General features: G+C 37.8%; 1 protein-coding gene across 4 annotated transcripts in view; it reads right to left on the reverse strand.

The window, feature by feature from the left end:
* CARPA (Carbonic anhydrase-related protein A) overlaps positions 1 to 13,043 on the reverse strand; it is a 234,741-nt gene that overhangs the window by 17,540 nt on the left and 204,158 nt on the right. For all 4 annotated transcript variants that reach the window (XM_069109131.1, XM_069109127.1, XM_069109130.1 and 1 more), the window contains exons 5-6: positions 10,271 to 10,366; positions 4,171 to 4,237 (exon numbers count right to left, since the gene is read on the reverse strand). In XM_069109131.1, coding sequence (XP_068965232.1) covers positions 4,171 to 4,237; positions 10,271 to 10,366 — 163 coding nt within the window. The remainder of the gene's footprint in view (positions 1 to 4,170; positions 4,238 to 10,270; positions 10,367 to 13,043) is intronic.

A 13,043-nucleotide genomic window follows, 5' to 3' on the forward strand; every position in this document is an offset into this window, starting at 1 on the left:
GTGCGCGCGTTCGTGGGTCCCCATTGTTATCGCGGATGGCGTACATGCACACATCGACGGTACAGGAGCCGACGGTACACGACAATGGAATACTTAGATCCACCCCTGTTGGTCCACCCCCCACGGCATTTCTCCATTGTCTCATGATTTATGTGCCGTGGTCGCGGTGTCAACAGGGTATTGATTAAAATACACACACAACGGCACACGTACACGCGGCGCACACTAGAATATGACGCCACGGTGTATAGAGGAATTTATGCACACACAAGCTAGCTGGACGCTGAGCATCGTTGTCCCTCGTTGTAAATCGACCGGTTGTCGTGTAGATCGTGTCCACCGCGTAAAAAGCTGCGCAACCGAGCTTCCATCGACGAATCGTTTAACGTCGAGTACCCTTACCGTGGAGGGATCACCCTTTGGGAACATCGACTCATCTCGTCGCTCCATCGAATTCATTCTTCGGGTTTAAACCTTCTCCCGTTTACTTTCGCTCGTATATTTTTTTGAGAAATTCCTGTGACGTGCTTTTCTTTACAGACTACAGTCTTTTACGACGTTATAAGTTTGGTCCTTATATGAGGCTTCTTCTTATTGCTGTTGATTATAGACTCTTTTATTGGCTGTTTTATTCGGTCATCGATTGCCGATTGAGAAGGTAATTCTGGATAAGGTGATGATTTTTGTTGATCCATGATCAAAGGGAGAAACCTCTTGCATCGGTTGACAAGATATAAAGAGACGAGTTTCGGAAATATATAGCATCTTTTATGATATAACGTCAATTACTTCTCACAGATAAAATCCTTCTAATAGCGTTATCTGATCTTGCGAAGTTATTTTCGATTTCTTCCTAAATACAGATAATAATCATTGACATTAAATAATTCGTGAATGAAAGTGTTAAGAGATACTCGTCAGAAACAAGAAAAAGGATCTCCCAAAATTTACCAAATAAACAACCCCCAAATCTAACCTCTATTTTATTCCACCTAACAGCACTCCAAAACCATAATCATATATCTCTATCCTCTCATAAAACTCTCAAAAAACGCCATTCATCTCATCACCGGCAATAATCCCGAAAACGTACCCCACGCTTTAAACGTCTAATCGTAGCCCGTTACCCTTCAATTCTTCCTCTCATTCAAGCCACGAACAACCCCACAATATCGACTCTCACGACGAGATAAAGTCGCCCTTTCGAGAAACCTGGATATCTGCCGCGGTGAAGTGACTCGTTACCTTAAGAGAGTCATTTTCCATCCCCCCTTCTCTCTCTCCTTTTTTCCGTCCCTCGACTTTTCACCCTCTCGAGTCAGCGAGTCCCGCGCCACCCCTACGTAGCCTGGAGCGTCGGCACACTCCCTTTCCTGGCACCATTTTATTTATTATCCGGGGTTATCCCAGCGACAGAGTGCGCGGCCAACTTTCCACCGCGGCTCGCTGAAGCGGTCCACGGTGGTATTTGGTGCGTGAACCGCGCATTCATCGTCGCGCGTTCTCTTTACCTCACCCCCTCGGTCTACCAAGCTACTCTCCGTTTCGTTTCCGCTTTCAAACCAGAACCCGGGGTCCTGGGTTTCATCTGTGCCTCTTCCACGTGCCTTGCGCGACACCTTTTGACGGTCCACTAATTGCAGTCGCGAATGAAAGACACGGACACGCAACGATGAATCGTCTGTTATGTGTATTTCATCAAGATAGTGGATAACACGGGTGAGCGTTTTTTGACTTTCGAATGGTCGTACGAGACAGAATTAGCGATGTTTATTCAGGTTACAGACATACATCCATTACGTACGTCCATCGTATACAACCAAGTTATCCGAATGACGTGGTGAGCGAGCGAGAAAAGATAAAGCCGGATTTTTGTAAAGGGAGCTCATTCAGCGGAAAAGGCTTGCAAGTGTCGGAAAGTGTTTCACGAGGAAATATGTGGCAATGAGTCGGTTTAGAATAGGCTGAGATATGAAATATTTTCTTGAAAGAATTTTCCATAGAGGTGAAAGGGTACTTATACAGTTTCTAATAATGTTATTGTTCGCGCTTTTCACTCATAATTGCTGCAATAGTCATTTTATCACATGGATAGTGTGCTCAAGTCCACAGAATTCTATAGAAATATTCAGAAATAGGGAAATTCACTTTCTTTTAGCGAGAATGTAAAGTTCTATTCATAAAATTAACGTTTAGTAGAGCTCAAAAGTAAGACAGATTTTATATGTAGGATTTTCACTATACCTTAGCTCAAACATCTTCAGCAACAAGGAAATGTTATCCGGCGATTTCTCAAGTAAATGCCTCATAAATTGTCAAGAATTCAAACGTGAAATATAGAATTTAGAAACTTGAAATAAACGTAAGGATAAGGTTTAAACATTAAAGTTCTTACTGTTAATGAGATTGCAAGCTTTAGAATTTCGGCAAATGTGAGAGATCGGAAATTCCTAATAGGATGGTGAAGTAACAGGGGATAAATCGTGATCATTATACGGCGCGGCACGAACGAAACTATTAATATCCCATCGCAAAAGCAAACGGTAGCGGAGCTTGCCAGCGAGTTGAAAGCCTATAACACCATCAGATAGTCTGCGGCAGTATTAGTGCGTAAATGCGTATTGATAGTGTACGCTAGCAGCAGAGACGAAAGGCGCTCGCATTATACGTGAAATTACAATAGATCATGGTCTGCAAACCTCATGAATTTACGTTCTATGGTCTAGAAATTTCTGCTTCGTAAACCGATCAAACGTACTTTTCTGGATTAGATAGAATTTATATTGTTTATGTTTCCAATACTAGTTTGCATTATTCAAAACTCCGAATTTATTTCATTCAAGATTAAAGAAAATTCGTTCGATGCAAAATGCTACGGTTACTGAATTAATAATTAGACGATACCTGAAATTTTGAAAACAGCCTATTCAGAATAAAGAAAAAAGGAACAAGAAAGATCTATGAAAGAATAAATCAATCTTTTATCCATATACTGTACAAAAATTGTCAAAATACTCAAATTCCCTATATACGTACCAGGTATGTAAATATGAAACGGAATTTTTGTATAGAAAATACACGTTTATTGTATGAAAATGATTAAAAATATTTTATTCGAAGTATTGCCCATCGCTAGCTATACATTTTTCCCACATGTCTGGCAATTGGTGGATGCCACGCCAAAAAAACTGTCGCTCGTTTGAGGCAAACCAGTCATCGAGCCATTTTCGTACATTTTCGTAAGAAGTGAAGTGCTGGTCAAAAAGTGCGTGTCCCATCGATGCAAATAAATAGTAATCGGACGGAGCCAAGTCTGGTGAGTAAGCCGCGTGCGAAAGTATTTCCCAACTGAACGCTTCGATCGTTTCCTTGACCGGTTTTGCTGTATGCGATGGTGCATTATCAGGAAGCAAAATTACTTTGTGTTGCCTTTTTTGATATTCTGGTCGTTTTTCACGCAAAGCTTGATTCAAATCGATCATTTGTTGTCGGTAGCGCTCAGTATTAACGGTTTCGCCAAGTTTTAACAGCTCGGTGGTCTTTTTCGGTGGTCTTCCACGTTCTTCGTTCCTCACGTCAAAATTGTCACTTCTGAATTTTTTAAACCACTCAAAGCACTGTGATTTACCAAGAGCATGCTCACCGTAAGCTTCGACAAGCATTCGATGCGATTCTGCAGCAGTTTTCTTCAAATGGTAACAGAAAATCAATGCTGTCCGCAAATCGTAGTTTCCAGGCACAAAATTTGACATATTCAACGCTATTACAAACTATGCTGTTGTATGAAACTTGTATTGTCCTGAGTCGAAAATGTTTGTGAGATGTCAACAAAGACTTTTGGCATCAATGACGCAGTTTAGTGATAACTACATTATCAGCTAGGACCATCTATAGGCAAATTCCGGTTTCATACTTACAGACCTGGTATATGACGTAGACATGTATATGACATGGTATATGACATATGTAAATCTACAAAATTTCTATGAATTACAAATTAATCGATTTCACTATACCTTTAGTACCACCGTTACGGTCTCATAGATTAGAAAATATTCAGCTTATTTGCATTACACTAAATTATCATTATGTCCTATACAGTTTCCAGCAAAATCTTTCCGAAACACGCAATTCCTATACACTGATCTAACAGAGAAGAAATTTACTTACCGCGGTACTTAACTTTGTTGAACACGCTCGTTATGATCTGAAGCTCTGGGTGCAGCGTCTCGCCGATCTAAAACATGCGAAGAACAGATTTTATTTTTAGCATCGACTATGAATGATCCTGTATTAATGTCGCGAAGATATGCACAATAACCATGTATCTTGCCTTGCAACACACCTCGTTCATCCTATGTCCTAATGCCCTAATACGTTTTCCATCGATTTCCCATGAAATGGGAGGCTCGACGCTGCTAAGTGCACCGCATAAAGAGGCAAAGGCGAACAGTCGTTTCGAAACTTCCACACTGGCCGGCTATTAAACGTAACCGTAAAAGCTAAACCGGCTAAAACCGACCCGACAACTCTCTAAAGTAAGAAATAAATAATAAAAGTTCATCTGGCCATCGAGGCTGGATCAAGAGTTTCGTCGTTTACCCTGGTGATGGGACAGGGCCCTAGTCTACCGATCATACGCGTCATAGCTTTTCCCCGTACTCTTTTCTCCGTCCCTATTTATCTTCGTTCACAGTCCATCCTTATCTTCGTTTCGACTTAAGAGTCTCGTTACCGGGAAGTTCGAGGCCATCGTGACTTTACGAGTATCATTGTTGCCGCGACAACGACGCTTGGAAATTCATGGCGTTTTACGGGGTATTCGTTATTCAAGGTGGCGTCACTATGTGGATGGGAGTGGTGTTAATGTCAGAAAGATAGTAGGTAATGATTTGGGTTTGGTACGGTTCGAACAATTGAATATGTATTGTTCTTGATTTTCTTGGAAAGAGGATCGATATAGATAAGTATAGAGATTCATAAAGGTTTGTTTAAGGTTAATTTTGCCAATCAAAGCATTCATGTTCGATAAGAAAGGTAAGATACTTTTACGTTGATCAGATACGGAATGATAATTTCATTTCATATTTCCTCGAAATTTTCAGTTTCTCGATTTTATAATCCACGAAGTACTACTTTAAACGATTTATGCGAAAATGCTATATAAAATTATAATACTATATGGACTGATATTACAGTGTATTGTAATATGCATTGGCTTATGAAACTATTTGAACATTCACCATGGAAAACTTTTATGTTGGTATCTTATGTATTATATAAAAAGTTTGGAAATTTCATGAGCATTGTAACGAGACATGACTAAAGGAAGATATTGTTAAATATTCTTTCGAATACATAAGTATACCGAGGAGGAAGCGAATCTCAAGTATATATTCTGACAATATCCGGCATAATTATCGCGTCTTCATCCGGCAGACAAAATAGAGGCAAGCTGGATTATTAGCTTCCGAGCTCGATAACTTATTAACTGATAATAAAATTTTCAGCTCGCTGTAATAAAGCAAATTCAATGGTTACGTTACTGCGTTATACGGGTCGTTCGGTCTAATAACATAACGTGCGATTATTACGTTCGCTTTGCACTTCTTGTTACGCGATTTAATAAGGGAACGATAATATTTATTTTCCTTGGTAAAATACATATTAGAGTTACTTCCAATGACGTGTATAAAATATTTAGTAATTAATGATACAGTGAGATATAATTATGCAGTAAAAATTACCAACTATAAGACAGTAAAATCAAATTTCAATTAAATCAAAGATTTACGAAAATCAAGATTTACGATTAAATTAGTACGATGTATAATTACTAAATATTTTCATGGGAACGTAAATACGGAAATTAAACATTAAACGGCCACTTTACTTTCAATATTTTCTATATCTTCGCGTATTACGTACATTCCGTATATTCTTGCAGCATTAAATTTGTTACGAATGTCTTTATTGCTGAAACCAAACGTACGAAAATGAATACGATATTTCTACGAAATAAATATTCCTTTAATTTCTCCTCGCTTTCTATTCTCAAGCAGAAAATAGTTTGTAATGAATAAAATTTGTTGCTCTCAAGAAGGAAGAAAAATCTGTCTACAAAACTTTAAAAAGCAAACGAAAAAATCGTGTAAGTAAATCCAGCAGAAAATGTAGAAAAGGGAACCACGTCGTTTTCATTATCAACCCCCTCCTACGTCGCTTTCAATCAACGCAAACATTGTCCAATAATTTCACCTCGCCCCGGATTCATTAAAACCCAGTGTCGTAATTCCCACCAAGCATCAAGGATCCAGAACAAACGACTAAAATTCCAGTCGATAAATCCATCCCGGTGAAAACGGGTGACACGAGTGTCCCACGAAAGGTACACGTGGAATGGGGTAGCAACGCGCGAGTGAAAATATCCGGGAGCTCATTTAGACCCTTCGGATTGTTCAAGCGTTGACAGGGAATGCTGCCACCGACTCATTTGGATCTTATCCCTCAGACACCCCCAGGGTATAATCCGTTTGAATTACACCCGTCAACACGACGCCCCTCTGCCACGACACACTTTTACGAGCTACCACCGTACCCTGTCGAGAGATCGAGCACCTGTTAAAGATTGGCCCGCGACACGGCAGCCGCTTTGGGGATGGTTCTAAAATATTTTCGTCGTTGCCGTGACTATGTTATCAAAGAAATGATCGTGATCTGAACAGTGTGAATTGGTGCACGTGTGAGTTATTAACGTAGATCTATTCCAAATTTCATTCAAATATACTTTAAATCTAAAGACTCGAGCAAGTTCGTAATTTAAACGTAATCCAAATTTAACTGAAATCTATTTTAATTTATTAATTAAAAACTACCTTGAATGTAACTCAAATCGGATTCAAATCTATTTCAAACTTAACTCAGTCCTAATTCAAGCTTGATTCAAACTGAGATAGATTGAAGAAGTTTGAAGTTTGATAAATTACATTCAGTAAAAAATAATTAACCGTCGAATACTTTCGAGAATAATAAATGAAACAATGCAAAATTGCGTGACGTGTTATGAAAAAATGATATAAGAAGGTATGATGAAATCTAAGAAAGAGAGAAGCATCTACTACTTTCACATGTAGAAAATTCCAACCAACGTATAAACTCATTCACGCCACATAAATTCTCAATCTCTTTTTATCTTTTTACTTTTTTACCTGTCCAACAAATTTTAAAGATCTCTCAAGAAACACGATATCTCCGTAAAACCATGGACGTATAAGAAATACGTAAGAGTGAAAAATCAGGTACCTCGTCTCTATAATATCATGGTCTTTTTAAAATATTGTAAACTTTCCAAATAAGTGGTTTACATTCAGGTTACCTCCGTTACGCCGCGTCCTTAATGCATCCTAAAGGAATCTTTTCCCTCCTCGTCGTTTTTTTGCTGTTCTCTCTGTTTCACGGTCGCGCGTTTCAGCCGCTAAAGACCGTGAAAGGTAAGGGAAAAGGAAGATGGGGGCCGGCTGGCTGCTGGAACTTTGAAAATTTATTCCGCAAGTAAACGGCGCGGCCGCGCAAAACGAGGGAAAATCCCTGTCAACCGGCGTACCACGCTTTTTCGCGAGAATACGCTCTCGCCTTTTCTTCTCTCCCCTCTGGTCTCGCGTCGTTAATTCCTCGGCTGACGACCACTGATTTTGGGTAATGATTTGGAAACGAGCCGCGCGTGGATTTTTGTGTCATTAGCGGCTGGGAACCGCTGCTAAAGGCAGATGAAAATTACGCTTGCACGCGAAAAACACCACTTTGGGTTTTGATGGTGCGTGACTGCTGATGGATGTTGGCGAAGAGGATGTTAACTACCAGAGTTGAATAATATTATGAGAATTTTTTCAAGCTACAGCGTTTTTCAAGTAATTATTTTCAGTAGTAACGCTATATGATTCTGAATGTTTAATTTGGAATTGTTTGATTTCTTGAATTTTGTTGTAATTCGTCTGAAGACCATATCGTTTTGACCAGGGAAATATTAGCTATTATCGTTGACTAATTTTATGGGAATTTTTCAAATTAGGGGGTACTTGTTTCTAATAATAATATTATACAATTGCAAAAATCCGATTCGATAGTGTGCGCATTTGTTTGAATAACAGAATCTTAACCCGAAGGGGATGATACAATAATTACGAAAATTGACTAATTTTTTGGTAAATCTTCCAGTTAAAATATAGCTTTTTTATTCGCCACTAATAAATGAGTAATATGGAATAATTGTTTGATTTAGAAATTTAATTCAGAGATCGAAGGAAAGAAGCGAAGATTTCTGAGGCGGAGATACAGGAATTTGATCTAATTTGTAGAATTACTCATAAAAATTTACAGAAGATGTATTCTGCTCAACGAATCATTAGATTAGCACTCGTTCAATAAATACTCGAAACGATAACATTAGAATGTATAAACTTATTGCAAGAACATTTCTAACAATCATGATATATATAGAAGAGCGAAACGGGAATGGTAATCAGAAAAGGAAATAGAACGAGCTAGAAACGAGTCGATGTTTCGATAAACAGTCTGAGTGAAGCGGCAGCAGCCGATTCTGTTGAACTATCGTGCCAGAAATCAGAAGCATAAACGCTTGTTTCCTGGCGTTTGTTGCCTCAGAATCGCAGGCTTTCCAGTTTCTTCTAGCGGAACACCGGTTCTAGAAGGGGTGAAAGAGCAAGAGAGAGAACGTAGACGATCGTCGACGTGAGAGAAAATGTGAGGGTATAAGAACGAGGTGGAACGAGCTGGCGAAAGCAGAACGTTTCCTTCGAAACTTTGGAATTTATTCTCGGAGCAAGCGGCACGCAGCCCCGGGAAGCCTGCCGGGTGTTTGTCTGCGAGACTTCGAAATAATTGTTCACCAATAAGAACGTCGCGAATAAAATCTTTCTACCTCTTCCTCGTACATTTTTCTTCCTCCTTTTTTTCTATTATATTTATCTCGATTTTTTTAAATAGACCTTGCTCTGTTTTTATATAATAAAATGATTTTGTCCAAATCCGAGAAGAAAGAAAGGGGGAGAAGATTCGAGAATCTAGAAAGCTTGGAGTGCAAAGGATCCTACAAAAGTGTACAATATATATTTTCTTATTTATTTATTTATATTATACACAAGAAATATCTATGAAACAAATGTCTATTTATTTTTAATTTGCATTTAGAAAAATATGAATTTGCAGAGGTAATCTGTTTGGGAATAAAAATTTGTGAATTACAAATATTTAGAATTTCATTTTCGTTAATAACAAACTCGTAGTTTCTGTAATTTTCTTAATTATGATTTTTAACGGCGGAGTAAATTATATCGATCGAAAGAATACGGTAAACACGCGATACCTAGTTTACAAATTCGGGAATAAATTCCAGGATTGCTAAACTACCCCTCGTCGACATATAGAATTCTATGATTACTATCCTTATTTTTCAATCCCTTCTGTCTCGTTACCATGATCCATTTGGGAATTCATATTTGTGTTTTTAATAGATTATTATATAGATTGATTAATATAGATTATAACTAATAGATCGATTAATCGTCATTAAAATAAATTTAATCGGAGCGTCTACAAAATTCTACGATAGTATCGATAGTATAGATATATTTTGGTACTTATTTCATTGCTATTTTACCAATGCTTTTATTTTTTTTTTACAATCTCGCCAATGTTTATTTATTTATCTTTTTTCGAAATGAAAGGAATTATAAATGTTTTTTGATATCAAAATAACTATCGCGTACGTATATATTCTCTTTGTTCAAACACCATTCATATATCTCATGCATATTCATTTATCTAGTAATTCCACGGTGGCAGAGTGGAACGTTTGTTACAAAATTGATGCGAAACAGATGGAACGCACACTTTATTTAGCAATGTAAATACGCTCATAATACGAAGCGTTAACATGTAACGAAAAAAGTGGCGATATAAAGTCTCCAGTAACAAATCGTGCAAACCGAAATAACGATAAGTATTCGGCAATATTCAAGTTCAAAGATTCGATCATCTAGATTCCAAAAATTGAAAACACAATCAACATATCAAAGTCCTGCTCTTTCATAAAACCATATAAATCAAATCATACCAAATTCACCTCTGTGCCCCCACACACACACGAACACACATAAATCTAAACATCCCGGCATACGAAGCTCCTAAATCACCGCGAAACTTCCTCGTTTTAATCATTTCGTAGAAACTACAATATTCTACATTCGCTTACCTGTACCATCAACGAGATCGCGACCAGGCCTTGACTTTTGTGTTGCGCCTCGCTCATATTGTGATACAGTTCCGCGTTGAACCCGTACACTTGTATCTGAAACACAGAGAGAGGAAGAACGTCAGAAAGTAGGCAGACTGGGATTTATTTGGCCGCGTAATCGCAACGCGTCTTCGTATTTCCCCTTGCCGTAATTACACCGACAAATTTCGCGTTTCACACGAACCAACCAGCGGGATCGTGGCCGCTTTGTGGCCCGACGATACACGTGTACATAGAAAACGCCCGCCACGGAATCGTCTTGCCAAAATTGCACGCGCCGCTGCAGCCGCTTCGTTTCGTGAGCCTTGTTCCGCACCGCTTTCGAATGAATTAATCGCCGAAAGATTTCAAAGGGATCTTGCCGGCCCTTCGCCCCTCTATCTCCACTGATTTCCTGTACATCACGAGAATTAATCCTTCGTGCACGAGCATACCTCGTACCTTTGCCACGCCGCCCTGCCATTGTTTCCCTCGATTCACCCTCGTTCGGGTAAATACACGTGCCCTTTCATTTTACCATCTATGTACGTTTAACTGTGTTTGAGTTTTCAGTATGTGGAACTTTTCGAAAATTTCTGCTCTTCGGAAGTTCGTGTATTCTGGCGGTACGATCGAATTTTCGTCAGCTTAGATCCTCGCACATTTTTTCCGTAGTTTCGATTCCACTTTCGAATTTTGAGAAATTTGCGATTTCTATGAGATTCCTTTACTCGGAAAGATTAAATGCTTCGCTTCGATGGTCGAGCTTTGAGAAAGTTGAAATTCTATGGAAAATTTCTTTAGTCTAGATTCTTTTTTTTATTTATCTTTATTTCTCTATTATCTATTTAAATGAATTTTACTTGTACAGTGGATAAATGTCAATTATTATCAACGTATCATTTCAGTCATATCAAGGTATTTGTTGGAATGTTTCTCGAAACCAAGAAAGTTTTTATAATTTTATATTTACATTTTATATATTTAAAGTATTTAGATGTTATAATCTAGACCTTAAATCATGCTGGAAGTTAAGCCAAAAATAATAGAAGTAGCCAAGAAAAAGGTTTTATAAAAACAAAGAAGAAAATCTAGTGGAAAGAATAAAAAATTATTACAGCAATTAATTATTCACAAATAATAGTAACAAACATTTAAGTTAATTACGAGACTATCCAATGCGTTACTAACATATCAGACATCAAAATCAGTTTAAAAAGCTATATAATGCCATTTTTGGAAATAATATTTCACCTCAGAGATAGGCTTTTAATAATTAAACAAGATTCTGACGCGACGTGGATGAACTTTGCTAACCCTGCTTAACTCGGCTCGACTAAATTAATCAAGCGTTAGATATTAACCCGTGAAATTGCTTAAGCTGTTTGACCACTGTCGCGACGATTTATGTTTCATTCGGTCAAACGGAATCACGTGAATAATTTCGTTCTCGACGAAAATTGATCTCGTACCTTCGATATTTCTTCCGACGTTATTCAAACCAATAAACCAACGATCCGTATACGTTTCACGTATTTTCAGAAGGTTATATGTATTTTATATAGACAGAAAAAAAATTATTATTCGGAATATTCTGACAACGTATCGTCAGGTAATAATAAAAAATTTTTGAGGCTATCGAGTCGGTTGATACCTTTTCCCACGCCATGTCGGTGCACTTTATTAAGAGATTTTATTTCGATAAAACAGAAACGGCTCTATGAGCATCGCATTTTTCCCTTGTAAATAACTGGTCGATAGAGATTCCTCTATGCATTCTTGATACTGGCCTGTATTTTTTTTTCTATCCTTCGTAAAACGAAAGGAAGTCAATGGTTCTCGTTGCTCGTTTTGCCAAGGAAAATTCACGGTAACGAGATCAAGAAATTTTTCGATAAAACGGCCAACTAAAGGAAATACTGTAATTTCGTATAATCAGTGAAACACTCTTGGATATTCGTTTCTCAGGATCGCGGAATTTTCCTATTATTTTTTTCTGGAATTATCCGCTCTCCAACTTCCATATTAATTTAACGTCGGTGATTTTAAAAGTATTTCACTGTGAAATCATAAATTCTTTCGTAAGCAACGCACAGATTTCACAATTAACGGAAATTACAAAGAGTAACCGATTTGTATGAATCTTATGAAAATTGTTCAATTAAGGAAATTATTAAGAATATCTAGAAACAAATTTCATAAAGATTCTGTAACTAGAAAAACTGTATAAAGACTACTTAAAAGAAAATCTCATAAATGTTACATAAATTTAGAAATCTATAAAAACACACGTAGAACTGAAACTAGCAAGATAATTAAAGTAAAGCTGAATTGAAATATATACGAGTCATGTGAAATGAGGACAAATTTAGAGAAAATTTTTGAAACAGAGAAAAATATCGACGAATGTTTATCGTTATCGTTTCAAGCTGAATGAAGGAGGAGGCAGCTAAGAAAATAGAACGAACGTGCGACGCTTTGCAGGTATCGTCTATCTTTTCTCAATTCCCTTTGTTGTTTTTCCTAAATCGCATCTCAAAGGTGTTCTCAATCACGCTCGGGGCTGTTTCAAGCTTCTACGTTCCTTCTACGCCGATGTTAAGATCGAAACGGATATTCGACGATCGTGTAAATTACAGTTGTAAATTTACCGACGCGACAAACTGCTACGTCTCCCTAAACCCTATCCCGTACTCTTTTTTCTCCCTACAGAAACGACCATTCGCGTTCGTCGTCATAAATTTCGACCAGT

Source organism: Bombus flavifrons, chromosome 3 (genome assembly GCF_040668555.2).
Source record: "Bombus flavifrons isolate JBK064 chromosome 3, iyBomFlav1_principal, whole genome shotgun sequence".
Taxonomy (NCBI): domain Eukaryota; kingdom Metazoa; phylum Arthropoda; class Insecta; order Hymenoptera; family Apidae; genus Bombus; species Bombus flavifrons.